Source organism: Bicyclus anynana, chromosome 21, assembly GCF_947172395.1.
Source record: "Bicyclus anynana chromosome 21, ilBicAnyn1.1, whole genome shotgun sequence".
Classification (NCBI taxonomy): domain Eukaryota; kingdom Metazoa; phylum Arthropoda; class Insecta; order Lepidoptera; family Nymphalidae; genus Bicyclus; species Bicyclus anynana.
In genome coordinates this window covers 4,582,095-4,595,538 of record NC_069103.1, presented here as the reverse complement: position 1 = coordinate 4,595,538, position 13,444 = coordinate 4,582,095, and the positions used below count along the sequence as shown (strand labels likewise).

At 34.9% G+C, this 13,444-nt stretch overlaps 1 protein-coding gene across 2 annotated transcripts; it reads right to left on the bottom strand.

Moving 5' to 3' along the window:
* Positions 1–98: 98 nt before the first annotated feature.
* On the bottom strand, positions 99–13,034 carry LOC112047495 (WD repeat-containing protein 37). 2 transcript variants are annotated; one of them, XM_024084630.2, is made up of 10 exons: positions 12,938–13,034; positions 12,585–12,831; positions 12,386–12,502; positions 11,839–12,030; positions 11,193–11,365; positions 10,329–10,557; positions 9,434–9,572; positions 8,518–8,587; positions 7,348–7,524; positions 99–6,591 (listed from the first exon to the last, which is right to left on the bottom strand). In XM_024084630.2, the coding sequence occupies exons 2-10, from the start codon at positions 12,760–12,762 to the stop codon at positions 6,466–6,468; spliced, it is 1,401 nt and encodes a 466-aa protein (XP_023940398.1). In that variant the 5' UTR covers positions 12,763–12,831; positions 12,938–13,034; the 3' UTR covers positions 99–6,465. The 2 variants fall into 2 exon arrangements, with proteins under 2 accessions (XP_023940398.1, XP_023940397.1); XM_024084629.2 differs by having other exon boundaries at positions 12,585–13,009.
* Between the last annotated feature and the right edge of the window lie 410 nt (positions 13,035–13,444).

The window sequence follows — 13,444 nt, the reverse complement described above, 5'->3', positions numbered from 1 at the left end:
CTCTTCACGAGGTTTGTCGTGTCGCGCTACTAGACCTAACTGACATAATAAATTGTGATTTTTAATATAAGTTATATTAAAAGTCAAAACCACTCACATAATATGAAATATATATTTGTTTATTCTTTTACACATTGAAACTTATCGACCAATACTACAGATAGATTGGGGTAACCAATAGTTTTTAATTTTATATAATCCTAATCTAATAAGTACATATATTTTATAAAGATGATAAAATTATGATAATTAATATAATTATGTCAACTATAACTGAAGTATGCATTATTTATACATATAAAATTATTGGCTGGAAATTAAAAGAATATATTAGGTAATGCATACAAATATATTTTTAACAAACACAACACAAAATAATAAGCGTCGGTTTAACCACCGTCTGATAAGTGTCGGACAGTCTAACGTCAGCCACACACGGTCAAGTGTACCGTACCTATCGTCAAGTCTATAGCGCGCATACGCCTAGTTCGGACTACTTTAGTATTTTAGTCCAGTACGAACGATTTTTGGGCGGTAAATCCAAAAATTGTTCGTGCTCGGCTAAAATGCTAAAGTTGTCCGAACTAGGCCTTAAGGCAGTGAAAAATATATCGAAACCAGCCTCAGAACAATTAAAAGTGGACCAGTACTGTTCTCAAGTTCATCAACGAAATTGTCTGTCATTTGTCGAGGGGAAGGGGCACTTTATATTTAGCGGGTTGACAGTCTACCTCCTTACCCTATAATATACCCTATACTCTTAAAACATGCTACCTCCCAAAGTTACCACGGTCTAATAGTACTTATCAATGGTAGGAACTTGAGCTGACAAACTTTCAGTTTTTATAAAATGATGAATGTGTTTTTATAAAATTTTTATAAAATGAAAAATGTGGCTCTTAGTGTATTCATTTTATCATTTCAATACTTGTGACATGTGATAAAAAAAACGACACTTATCAGAAGATGGTGAAACTGGCCCTTAATATACTAACTGACTATTTTGCAGTGTACGAAATAAATAATTATGAATTTTAAAATACAACCTACTCGTAGCATTTTTTGCAAGCAATACAATAGTAATAATTTAACATAATCAGAATTTGTTCTTTGGTAAAGAATCAATGGAGCTAACAGGTAAGCAAATTTTGTAAAACATTAAACATCTTTATAATGATTTAAACAAATAATGTTATCCCATATATACACTTATTAAAAACCATCGATCAGAAAACTCATATTTTATTACACATGTTAGCTTCCATGACTAGGAAAAAATGTTTTTTTTTTTTTACACTTTACATTGTTAAATGGCAGTTCCAATTTGTTGGATGAAAAGTGACGTCATCAAAAAAAGACAGCTATTAAATAAAAAACTAGTTTTGTATAGAATAGAAATCTGAAAATGAAATCTAGATTGTTAAAATTTAATATGAGTAATTTAATTTTCAGGTGCTTTTGTATATGATTTTTAAAGTGTTGATATGTGTATTCTATAAAATATTTTGAATTATTGTCTGCAGATGAATATAGAATTTATATTGTCTGTGACGTGACGTCAGTTTCCATATAACTATGAAGAGTATGGAGAAATGTATTTGTATGACAAAATATATTTTAATTAATTTTAAAGTGTTAGTCATTGTCAAAATATGTTGGCTCTACAGTAAAGTTGGGTAAGGAAATTAAAAATAAAAGGCGCCAAATTAATCTAAACTTCATATTTTGATTAAAAAGCCGAACTTTTCAATTCTTCCATACTAGGCAGTTCAGCATTCCGTACTTAGAACAAATAGAAACTACCCATGCTATCCACTGATACATCTAAAGATATGTTTTCATTTTTGATGTGATGAAAATGATTTTTTTTTGGGCACAGATTTCATTTTCCTAAGTACAAGGAACCAGATGAACATACTCAAAATGCTTTAGGAATTACGAAATAATATGTATTTTTTTGATATACAGCACATTGACAAACTATAGATTTTTAATCTGCATTTGCTTAGTATACATTGCCTTTCGCTCTAAGTTAATAACCAAAATGTTAACAATTATGATTTTTCCGGTTTGGTAAATATCAATTACACATAAACTATTAGGTACATATATCCGACTTCCTAATTATTTATAGCTTAACTACAACCAGATCCCAAACTAAAACATTATAAATAATTGAATCTTAATTACTTATAAATAAACTACCAAAATCCAACAACAATAGTTTTACCATAACAACATTTCGCTAGAATTTTGTGCAAGATAAGTAATAGATAACCTCTTTTTAAATACAAAGCATACACATAGACACAGAAGAACATAGTTTATCATCACGAAAACAGTGACAATATTGAGTGAAAACAACATTATTATTATTCTATCACAAAAAAATCATTAAATCTTACTCTCACATTTTTTTTTTCATTTTATATATAGAGGCTCTACACACTAGCGTTTCTTTTACATTGTTCTGCTTAATCAGCCAATCATAGACTACACAACTCGAGCGTGGCAATCTACGAAACTTGACCGTGTGTGTCAACTTTACCGCCATATTGCGTAAGACAAGTAATTAATGGAATAAACGTAAATGGTAGAAAAATCAACTAACTATCTAAAACTAATTTGAATAGTTTTGAAATAATCCCTACGGCAGCCAAGTAATTTATTTATTTTCGGATTTTTTTAAAACTGTACTCAAGATTTACAAGATCAGATTTTAGTTAAACATTACGGATTTTATTTTTTAATGTATAATGATACTATTTTTATAAATAATTTTTCATTTGTTTTTATAAGAGATAGTATAGTTTTATTCGTCGACAATTAAATCCATAATGGTTAACAACAATGAGAAATCTTAATTACAGCAGCTACAGCATTAAAAAAACTGATTTAAGTTAGAAAAATTTAAAAAATCCAAAAAAAACTTATATGACTTGGTCACCCTAGGGATTTTTTCAAAACTATGCAAATTAGTTTTAGAAAATTAGGTGGGGTATCTACCATTTGTGTTTTATCTATTAATTAGGGACCATCTGTAAATAGGACGCTTAAGGCGTCGGCAGTAAAAATATACTCACGAGTCACAATTATCCGCCCACTTTATTATGACGCGAGTATATTAAAGTGGGTGGATAATTGTGCCACTCGGTATATATTGAAACAACCATATTTCGATATTTCGAGGGGCATCTTTGGAAAAGACTTAGACAATTTAAGTTTTACTAACCAGACTGAACTACAACAATAATGAGAATTCATATAAAATTTATGCAATGAATAAAAGGCTTTTTTAATTATTTTTTTATAACATCCAAAAATTCTTTTATTAAGCGAGCTTTAATTCTATGAAGGACATACAACAATACTTGTAGGCATTTAATAAATGATTTTTGATATTATTTGGTATAGAATCAACTACCGGATTCATTATTACTGAGTGCTATCATCTATTCACTCGGCAGTATTAAAACTGTGTAGAACTACCGTGAAAATGTAAGAAAATAGGTTATTATTATTATTTATTAAGTTATATAATTAACATTTAAACTTAGGTGTAGGTAGTGATTTGGAGTTTAAATCATCTTACGGAAATTCTACTAGAAGTTTAGTTCACGACAAATTAACAATGTTAGAAATTCATCATGAATTGCTAACAATGTTATTTTACGTAATCACACACAACACTCGTCACATACGAAACGTATTGTCGACCAATAGCGGCGGAGTCGAATATATAACTCGCTCGTTGGTTGCAATATTTTTTTTTAAATTGGAAGCGGGCTAACTTGTTAGAAGTAGGATGAAAATCCACACCCATTTCGGTTTCTACACGACATCGTACCGGAACGCTAAATCGCTTGGCGGTACGTCTTTGCTCTTGGAAGCCTCCCACCAGCCAGACTTGGACCAATTAAGAAAACCTCTATCGGTCCAGCCGGGAATCGAAACCAGGACCTCCGTCCAATAATTTATTCGTTTGCTCGACAATGACGCCACGAGATATGTAACTGACGTTAACTAATGATTTTAAACTTATTTCGTGGTTGTTCATTATGAATGTTATTTAAACGGGTACATACCACGATAAAAAGACGAGATTTTTAATGTCGATATTTCGACCCAGTTGCATGGATCGTGGTCATCCATGCAACTGGGTCGAAATATCGAAATTAAAAATCTCGTCTTTTTATCGTGGTATGTACCCGTTTAAATAACATTCGTAACTGACGTGCCCTAGACCTACAAATATAGTTAAAATTAATATTAATATGGGACAGTGATGCGCTAAATTTACAAGAAAACACATTTACATTAAAAATCACAATCAAAATCATTAATTATTACATGATGAATAATTATTTTCTCACGACAATAATAATAAAATTACACATTCTGTTTATTTTTAATGTCAAACATACTCAGTGGTTAAACAATACCATTGAAAATTTCAAGTGACAGGGTTACTTTAATATGATATTGATTCGATATTTTCTTTATCAATTTACCTAACACCTCAAAACATAGTTCATATACAGAGTGCCCCGTAATTAATAGATAAAACGCAAATGGTAGATTTACTACCACCACCACCTTATTAACTAAAACTAATTTAAATAGTTTTGAAAATATTCATAAGGTGATTAAGTTATATATATTTTTTCGAATTATTGATTCATTGAATATACGAGCATTTAGACATACTTGTCTACAGACCTGGATAAGTAAGAGTACTTAAGTTTTATTTACATTTTTAACCTACTTCCAAAAAGGAGAAGGTTCTATGTTCGGCTGTATGTATGTTTTTTATATATCTAGCGATATTTCCGTCATATGTGAACTGATTTTAAAAAATCTTTTATTGTTTAGATTGGTTAATTACAGCAGCTACAACATTAAAAAAAACTGATGCTAGATTTTGAAAAATCCGAAAAAGAAACATATAACTTAGTCAAACTAGTGATTTTTTCAAAACTATCGACCATTTGCGGTTTATCCATTAATTACGGGACATCCTGTATATTGTTTAAAAAAAAAAGAACGCACATCATTTATCTACATTTATTGCTACACAGCGACGATGCGAAAGAAGGATAGTTAATGTTTGCCATGCATGGTAATACTTATAACAGTACTCTAACCTTTCCCCATCTACAGAAAACTGAACAACAAATAACACACACACACATTTGTTTTGGTATATCTAAATTATTAAGATTACTATTTTTACAATGCGCTTATAGTGTCAATGAAACCTAAGACTTAGAAGAATAAAACTACAACTCCACGTTCCAGGGCCTGTATTCTCTTCTTTCTTCTTGATTTTCTTTCTACAAACGCTAACGCTTCAAAAATTAAAAAAATTGTCGATCGGACCTGTCATTCCCATACATTTTTTTAACCGACTTCCAAAAAGGAGCAGGTTCTACGTTCGGCTGTATGTATGTTTTTTTTTAGTTTTCGAATCGTTGTTAGTGTTTGTAGAAAAAAAAATCGACGCCTGGTTACAGGTCCAGGCGATAACTAGCCATTCGCGGCCCGCGAGTATTTTATCGCTGATCCCGTCAGCGTTGAAGAAGCCGACAGTCGGGGAATGCGGTTTTAATCTACCGTTGTGACTGTGAGCCATTTAAAAAATCTTTATATTCCTCTATCGCGCGGAGCATGATACTGTGCTCGCCTATTGCCCTTACATTACTTTATATTTTTTTACATGTCACGTAACGGATACGATGGACGACCGGTCGTACATTTAGGAGTCAAATAGCTAGACAAATATGTCTACTTAAAGCTGTCTCTGTCATCCTATTGTAACAAAAGGCAGCGCGATATTTTGTTAAATATCCCTGTCTATTTCATCGTGATAGGACGAAAAAGAAGGCGATATGTAGAAAATATAGACAATATGTACCTGTCATTAGATATTCATGTCTCATAAAAACTATTTTTTTTTTCAATCTAGTAGAATGCTAATGAACAACTTTAGACCCTTTTAAAAAAGTGCTAACTAGCCTATTATCTCTTGGCGCACGTTCTAGAGCCTAGGGCCACTGTAGTTTCATTGACACACTGTAAATGGTTTCGACATGCCATGTTGAATAGGTGGTATCAAATAACAGTTGAAACTTACTGGATGTGATAAAAAATGTAAGAAGTCACAGAGTCATGGAACGAGTGACAAATGTGGTACATCATATTTTTGAATATATTGCATTAAAATTAGCAATACCTGAACTCAGCAGAGTTTCTTTTTTCTTTACTTTGAATATAAATAATCTTATGTATAATTCATAATTTAACTAAAAAACGTCTCGAAATATTTGATGTTTTGTCTTGTTTTCTAATACAGGGTTGGTTTAAGAAAAGACAATAGTAATATAACATGGGTAGGTATGTGGTACGTAGACCACCAAGTCAGATAGTCTTTATATTAGAAGGATGCCTCATACGTGCAATAGTGATTCAGTTATCCTTTGAAGGTTGGATGGACCAGCCGAGGATACGCCGATCGAAGCCGCAGCTGAAGAAGTTGATGCCCGAGGACATGTCCTCGACCCACGCTACCGAAGTCACCATACGACGGTGGCCCTGCAAGTTATCCATCATCATCATCATCATCATATCAGCGGATGGACGTCCACTGCAGGACATAGGCCTTTTGTAGGGACTTCCAAACATCACTATACTGAGCCACCTGCATCCATCGAATCCCTGCGACTCGCTTGATGTCGTCAGTCCACCTGGTGGGGTCCACCAACGCTGCGCTTTGTAGTGCGGGGTCGCCATTCCAGCACCTTGGGACCCCAACGTCCATCGGCTCTTCGAACTATGTGCCCTGCCCATTGCCACTTCAGCTGCGCGACTCGTTGAGTTATGTCGGTGACTTTGGTTCTTCTGCGGATCTCCTCATTTCTGATTCGATCACACAGAGATACTCCTAACATAGCTCGTTCCATCGCCCGCTGTGTGACTCTGAGCCTTCTTATGAGGCGAATAGTAAGCGACCAAGTCTTGGAACCATAGGTCATCACTGGCAACACACACGCAAGTTATCTATACTAATATTATAAATTTGAAAGTGTCTGTCTGTTTGTTTGTTTGTCGGTCTTTCACGGCAAGACGGAGCTACGAATTGACGTAATTTGTTAGGTGGAGATAGTTGAAAAGATGGAGAGTGGCATAGGCTACTTTTTGTTTCTTTGTAACCCGCCACTTACATAAAATGGGGGGTTTCAAAAAGTTTGTACGTAGAGGCAAGTTTGTACGTACACGTACAGTGCTTACGCTAGTTAAAAACCTCGTGCACGCCAACCAAGAGGCCGAGTTTGTCAGGGAGGACATTACCTGTCGACTGGAGCGGGGCAGCCTCGCCAGCCGTTGACCCTGCAGGTCGAAGATCCTCACTTGCCGGTTGTCGTGAGGGATCGCGATCAGGCCGTTGCCGCTCACGCCCACGCGGTTGACCGACGAGTCCGAGCGAATCGTCGCGAGCGCCGAACGCATGTTACGCACGTCCCATACCTTTAAATGTTCCAAATTTTTTTTTTCATTTCTTTACAATCTCACCTGATGGTAAGTGATGATGCAATCTAAGATGGAAGCGGGCTAACTTCTTAGGAGGTGGATGAAAATCCACACCCCTTTCGGTTTCTACACGACATCGTACCGGAACGCTAAATTGCTTGGCGGTACGTCTTTGTCGGTAGGGTGGTAACTAGCCACGGCCGATGGCTCCCACCAGCCAGACCTGGGCCAATTAAGAAAATCTCAATCGGCCCAGCCGGGAATAGAACCTCCGTCTTGCAAATCAACCACGCATACCACTGCGCCACAGAGGCCATTTGTAAATTCTCACCAAAAATATTTTCTTACATGCTACTGACGAGATATTCCTCGAGAAGAGACAAAATTCAACTAATGGTGGAGCAACTGGAAATACCTCTATCTCTTTCATTGTGTTGATACGAAAGAGATGGCACAGGCACAGGGACGGGAGGTATGTTCAAAGCTATATTCCAATAAACTATCAGTAGGACTAGTGTTGTAATATATAATACCATATCGTGAAGATAGATAATACCATACCAACCAATAGATAATACATGCCAATGGATAATACGTATAGAAGAGAAAAAGATGTAATATCGATCAATAGCAGGAGTTTCATCAATAATTTTTAAATGGCAAATAACTTTAGTAAATTAAAAATTACACTTTATATTATAACTTATAATATAAGTACTCAGTAATGCTCATTAATCATTCATTCAATAAAGGATATTGTTTAGACATAATTACACAAAAATAAAAATATGTAAAAGATGGATTTGGGGTGCCATAAACATTTTCTTGCTGTTTATGTTTCGTTTAAATATGATTTGATAGTAGTCTTTGTTTTCCGCAACTCGGCGAAGTTTTTTAATTTTCTGGTCATACTACACTTGACATTCTCAAAGATATTATAAAGAATGATAATAATTATAAGGGACAGTAAAGCCAATTAAAAAGAATTACCTTGACAGATCGATCATCTGATCCGGAGACAACTTTATCTTCGCGCGTAAATACTGCAGAGGTAACGCTTCTAAAAACAGAAACAATAATGCGTATTATACCGATTATTATTATTTTAAACAGTATACTTTATATAAATTTAGGCAACTAGGCAGATATTATAATACATTTTGAAATAAAAAGGTTGGAATGTGCACACTTTAAATTTTTTTTCTTATATTCTAAATTAAGCAACTCCCATACATTTTTACCTACAACTTTACACACCACCTTACAAACCTCGACTAGTGTACAAGTTTTTAAGATTCAGTATCATATATTTTTTTGTATATTGCGACATTTTAACCCATACGGGGCCCTTAGTCATGAGCTGGTTCTTGCATCGCGGGACTCGTTTGGATCGTATGGGTTCGAAACTTGTCGGGCATACTCCAACCTAATATCACGTGAGTTTTAGCCGTGTTTCATAATCAATTAATATGAATAACACTCACGATAGTTTAAATTTTAATGAATAGTTATTGCACTCAAAGCTACTTCTACAATACAAATGTGTAAAATATTTTTTTTAAATAGTATCAAAGTATTGGTATCATACATAATGCTTAACAAAAATCTGATAGTTAAAATCTTAATTACAGCAGCTATGGCATTGAAAAAACTGATTCAAGATAGAAAATTTTGAAAAATCCGTAATAAAAATATAACTTGGTCACCCTAGTGATTTTTTCAAAACTATTCAAATTAGTTTTAGAAAATTACGTGCTATTAATCTACAATTTGAGTATTAACCATTAATTCCGGGACAATCTATATAAAAAGAACAGAAAAAGAAGCAAATTAACACATCTAACTTATATCCTAACTAACACATTACAATGTAAAAAGAAATATAAAAATTAAAATTTAAACATACTCTGTGTGTCCTTGAAACACAGAAACTGAGTGTATCGGCTCGCGGAAATCCCACAGCCTGAAGGTGGTGTCTCGGGATGCTGTGACCACTAACCGCGAACTGTGGTGCGCCGAAGCATGTGTTAGCTCGTGGTCGTGACCTACAAAAGCATGTTAAACTATCATCGATCTCCTATTAAAAAACGAATGCACAATCAGCGACCAATAAAAGTCCCCACTGAATGAGTGCTAAATACAACTTCTTGGCACTTCATTCAAGTAGTCACATTTGCAAGTTCAACCTTAAACTTAATCCTTAAGGTTGAATTTGCTCTGAATTTGGGATTTTATTGAATATTGGACTGTATTTAAAGGCCTTAAGGTATAATTTTCTTTTTACTGACTAACTGAAAAATGACCAATTTTGGCTAAAACTGCCAAAATTGGTCAGTTTTTAAGTGAAGTTTTCTACATGATTGTGCATCCTTTTATTATAAGAGGTAAATGTAAACTATACAACATGTTGTGTTGTTGTCCAAAGTTATATGCTTTCGCACTCAGACTAATTACAGATGGACCTGCCTCACTAGACGTTACTTTCCTGAAGAATAACAACAATCAACAATCAAATGCGATCATAAAAACTGTCTCTATAGAATCAGTGGTTCATAGTTGCAGACGCTGTGCGGTTTCTGTTCCCATAGGAATATAGGGATAAAATGTAGCCTTTAGCGCAAGAGCTTTAAGCAAATTGCTTGTGGGTACTTCATGGCATTTGTAGCTGGCCTTCCATTGATTGTTGTCTATTTTAAACAACATGAAAGTTTATTTTAAACAGCTCAGTAATTTCGGGGCCTATTCAATGCCAAACAAACAATAAAATCTATTCTCTTTATTATATTAGATTGATCAATTACCTGTTAGTATTTGCAAACAGTCTCCTGTTTCAACGTCATACAAATTGGCCGTCCTATCCCAGGAGGCGGTTATGACGTGATCCCCGCCCGTCAACCAATCAGCAGCCACTACAACGCCTGAATGACCAGAGAGTTCAGACAGAGGAGTTCTAAGGACTTCAGGTCTATCACCATCTCCTAAACTTTCTTCTCCGCCCGCTTCTAGCTCCTCTTCAGAAGACTGACCACGCTGGAAAGAATAGGGAAGATGACAGTTTTTTAAATTGCATATAAATTTGGAGTTGATAAGGGCTGATGACAGGGCACTGTTCACTAAATAAACACCTTTCAGTTCTAGACCTCGACAGTTCTCTGTGCAGAGCATGCATGGAGAAAGAGGACACCCCTATACATGTTATACTTAGATGCAGAGGTGTATCTGAACAACGCGCAGCACACATTGATCCCCAGCAAAACTCCATGAGGCGTTCGGCAACCTGGGTGGCCTGCTAAGCTTCTGGAGCAAACTTGGCAGGCTGGAGTGACTCCGGCAGGGACCAGCACCAAAGGAACCTACGTACACCACAAATGGCCAAGTGCGGAAAAGGCCCAGGAAAGAAGAAGAAGATCTAGTCAATCTTGGCTTTTTATGTATAAATTAGTTACCATTGAACTTATTTACCAGAATGTATCATAAAAATCAATATATTCCAACCTAGCCATCATCCCCATTGTTCCATGCTCTCGTTTGCACACTCAGATCAGGTTGAACGTGATAATGAGTCATACTTTTTTGTGTGTTAGCCAGCGTTCATTGATTTATAAAAAGTTATCAAGTTAAAAGACTGCTTTAATTTGGTATTGGTCTATATAGAAATGAATTACCGGCAAGTCCCAGTTAACAGCCGCTTGCCACACATGTGCAGTGTTATCCCCACTGCTTGTCAGTGCAATATCTCTGGTTGGGTGAAACCTGATTGAGTTTACGGAGCCAGAATGGCCAGTGTACTGCAGGAGGCATTTGCCCCATTCCACACTCCATACACATGCTGTGTGATCTGTAAGTAATAAATATCAAAATTAAAATCCATATATTTCAAGTAGGTTCAGTTTACAAGCACTTTATAAAACGTCAGTTGACTACTTGTAAAGACTCTGCCATCTGTTTCGAAACAGCCAGCAAGAAACATTTGTTCTTTTAAAAATCATACAGTATTATAATTTACAATTCATAACATCATTACAATTTCTTATAGTCTTTGATCCAAAAGCCTCAAAGCACCTTTATCATTAAGGAACTCATCAAACATCAATTGTGACTACACAATTAACCTCGTAACCATGACAAAGTAAATAATTTTTACAGCAATATACACATTTTCATCTAGCCCCAAAATAAGCATAGCTTGTGCTATGGGTATAAGATAACTTAAGTATGAATACTCGATCATCTTTGGACAGTATATTAGTAAATTAGTTATTTGCTAGAGAATAGGGGCTTTTAATAACAGTAATTTATATGCCACATTACCTGCAGAAGCAGTCCCAATTAAAGCCTGTCCAGGACGAGCAGTAGAGAGATCCCAAATTCCATCCTTGTGTCCTGAGAACTCTCGAACAAGCTGGCAGTTGTATGTGGGTGCCTTAAAACTAGACACTATTTTACTAGTCTGAACCTTCAGTTTGTGACTTGTCTTCACTTTTTGAGAGTTATTTTGTGACACTGCATACAAAAACAATAGATTATAATATAGATCTATAATATTTGGCCTATAGCAAATATCTGGCCTGTATTATAAAAAATCTGGCCTATAACATAAAAATCATGCATATTTTGTCCATAGTAAAATGTAGAATTGTAAGATTTGATGTCACAAGTATGTATGTGCCACAAGTACAAAGGCCAATCACATGGCCAAGTGCGAAGAAAGAAGAAGATGTATGTGCCAAACTTCTAGTCTGCTCTGAAATAGCAATACATCAAAATGTGCATTATAGCTCTTGGTTTCTGCTTACTGTACCTACAGCAGCCTAGTGGCACATAAATGTATAAATGTAATATTAAATAAGATACTTACATTTAACTTTAGAATTTTTTCCTGTTGTTTCAAACTCAATATAATCAATGTTTTGTTTATCTCCAACATAGCTTTCTCGTTCCAACTTCTCACTTAGTATGTCTATTTTTTCTTGCACTAAAAATCCAAATGTGATCTTTACTCAACTTAAAGAATTCACTTCAATAAAATGGTCAAACATTCGAAATCTAATACTTACAGTTTAAGTTTTCTGTGTACAGAAGGTCAAACTCTTTTTCTATTTGCGAAAATAGTTCGTGTAATCGCGATCTAAAAACAGGAGGTATCGATGTTTCAGAGTCTTCCATTTTAAGGTAATTTGGCATTCCATCGGAGCTCTCAGTAAGCGCTTGAAGCCTTCGTTTACTTGATTTCATGATCGAAGACAGGTCCTACAGGTAGATTTCTAGCCTATCACATTACATTGCACACGATTGCACATCAAACTGAAAATATAGTACAAATATTGCAATTGCAAAATGAATTATAAATGCGATACGGATAGAACAATGCACCAAACACAACAAACACTGATAGAAGATTACTAATTACCAATAATAATTTAATTAACAGTATTATTTCTTGCTGATACGAATTGCAAAAAATCAACTCAAGTCAACTGTCAAATTGGTCAAATGTCATGTCAATAAGGCCTAGTTTGGACTACTTTAGTATTTTAGTCCAGTACGAACAATTTTTGGATCGTTCGTACTCTTAGACCTCAGACCAATTATAGAAGGACCTGTATCGCACTCATAGTCATGAACAAAATTGTCTGTCATTTTCTGAGGAAAACGAGCTTAGATTTAGTATATATCTTATACTAAACTAGAAGTTTTTGCCCGTTTTTTACACAATTCAATTACACAAAAAGGTATTTTTACGGAGCTCTTTAACCGACGAACACGATTACAACTATTTAACATCGATTCTATAGAAACAGTTTTTATAATCGCATTAGATCGTTGATCATATATTTTGACAGAAAAGTAACGTCTAGCGAGGCAGGTCCTATACAATAATTGCTCAGAGTCTTAGACTATTAATAACTGGACTTCT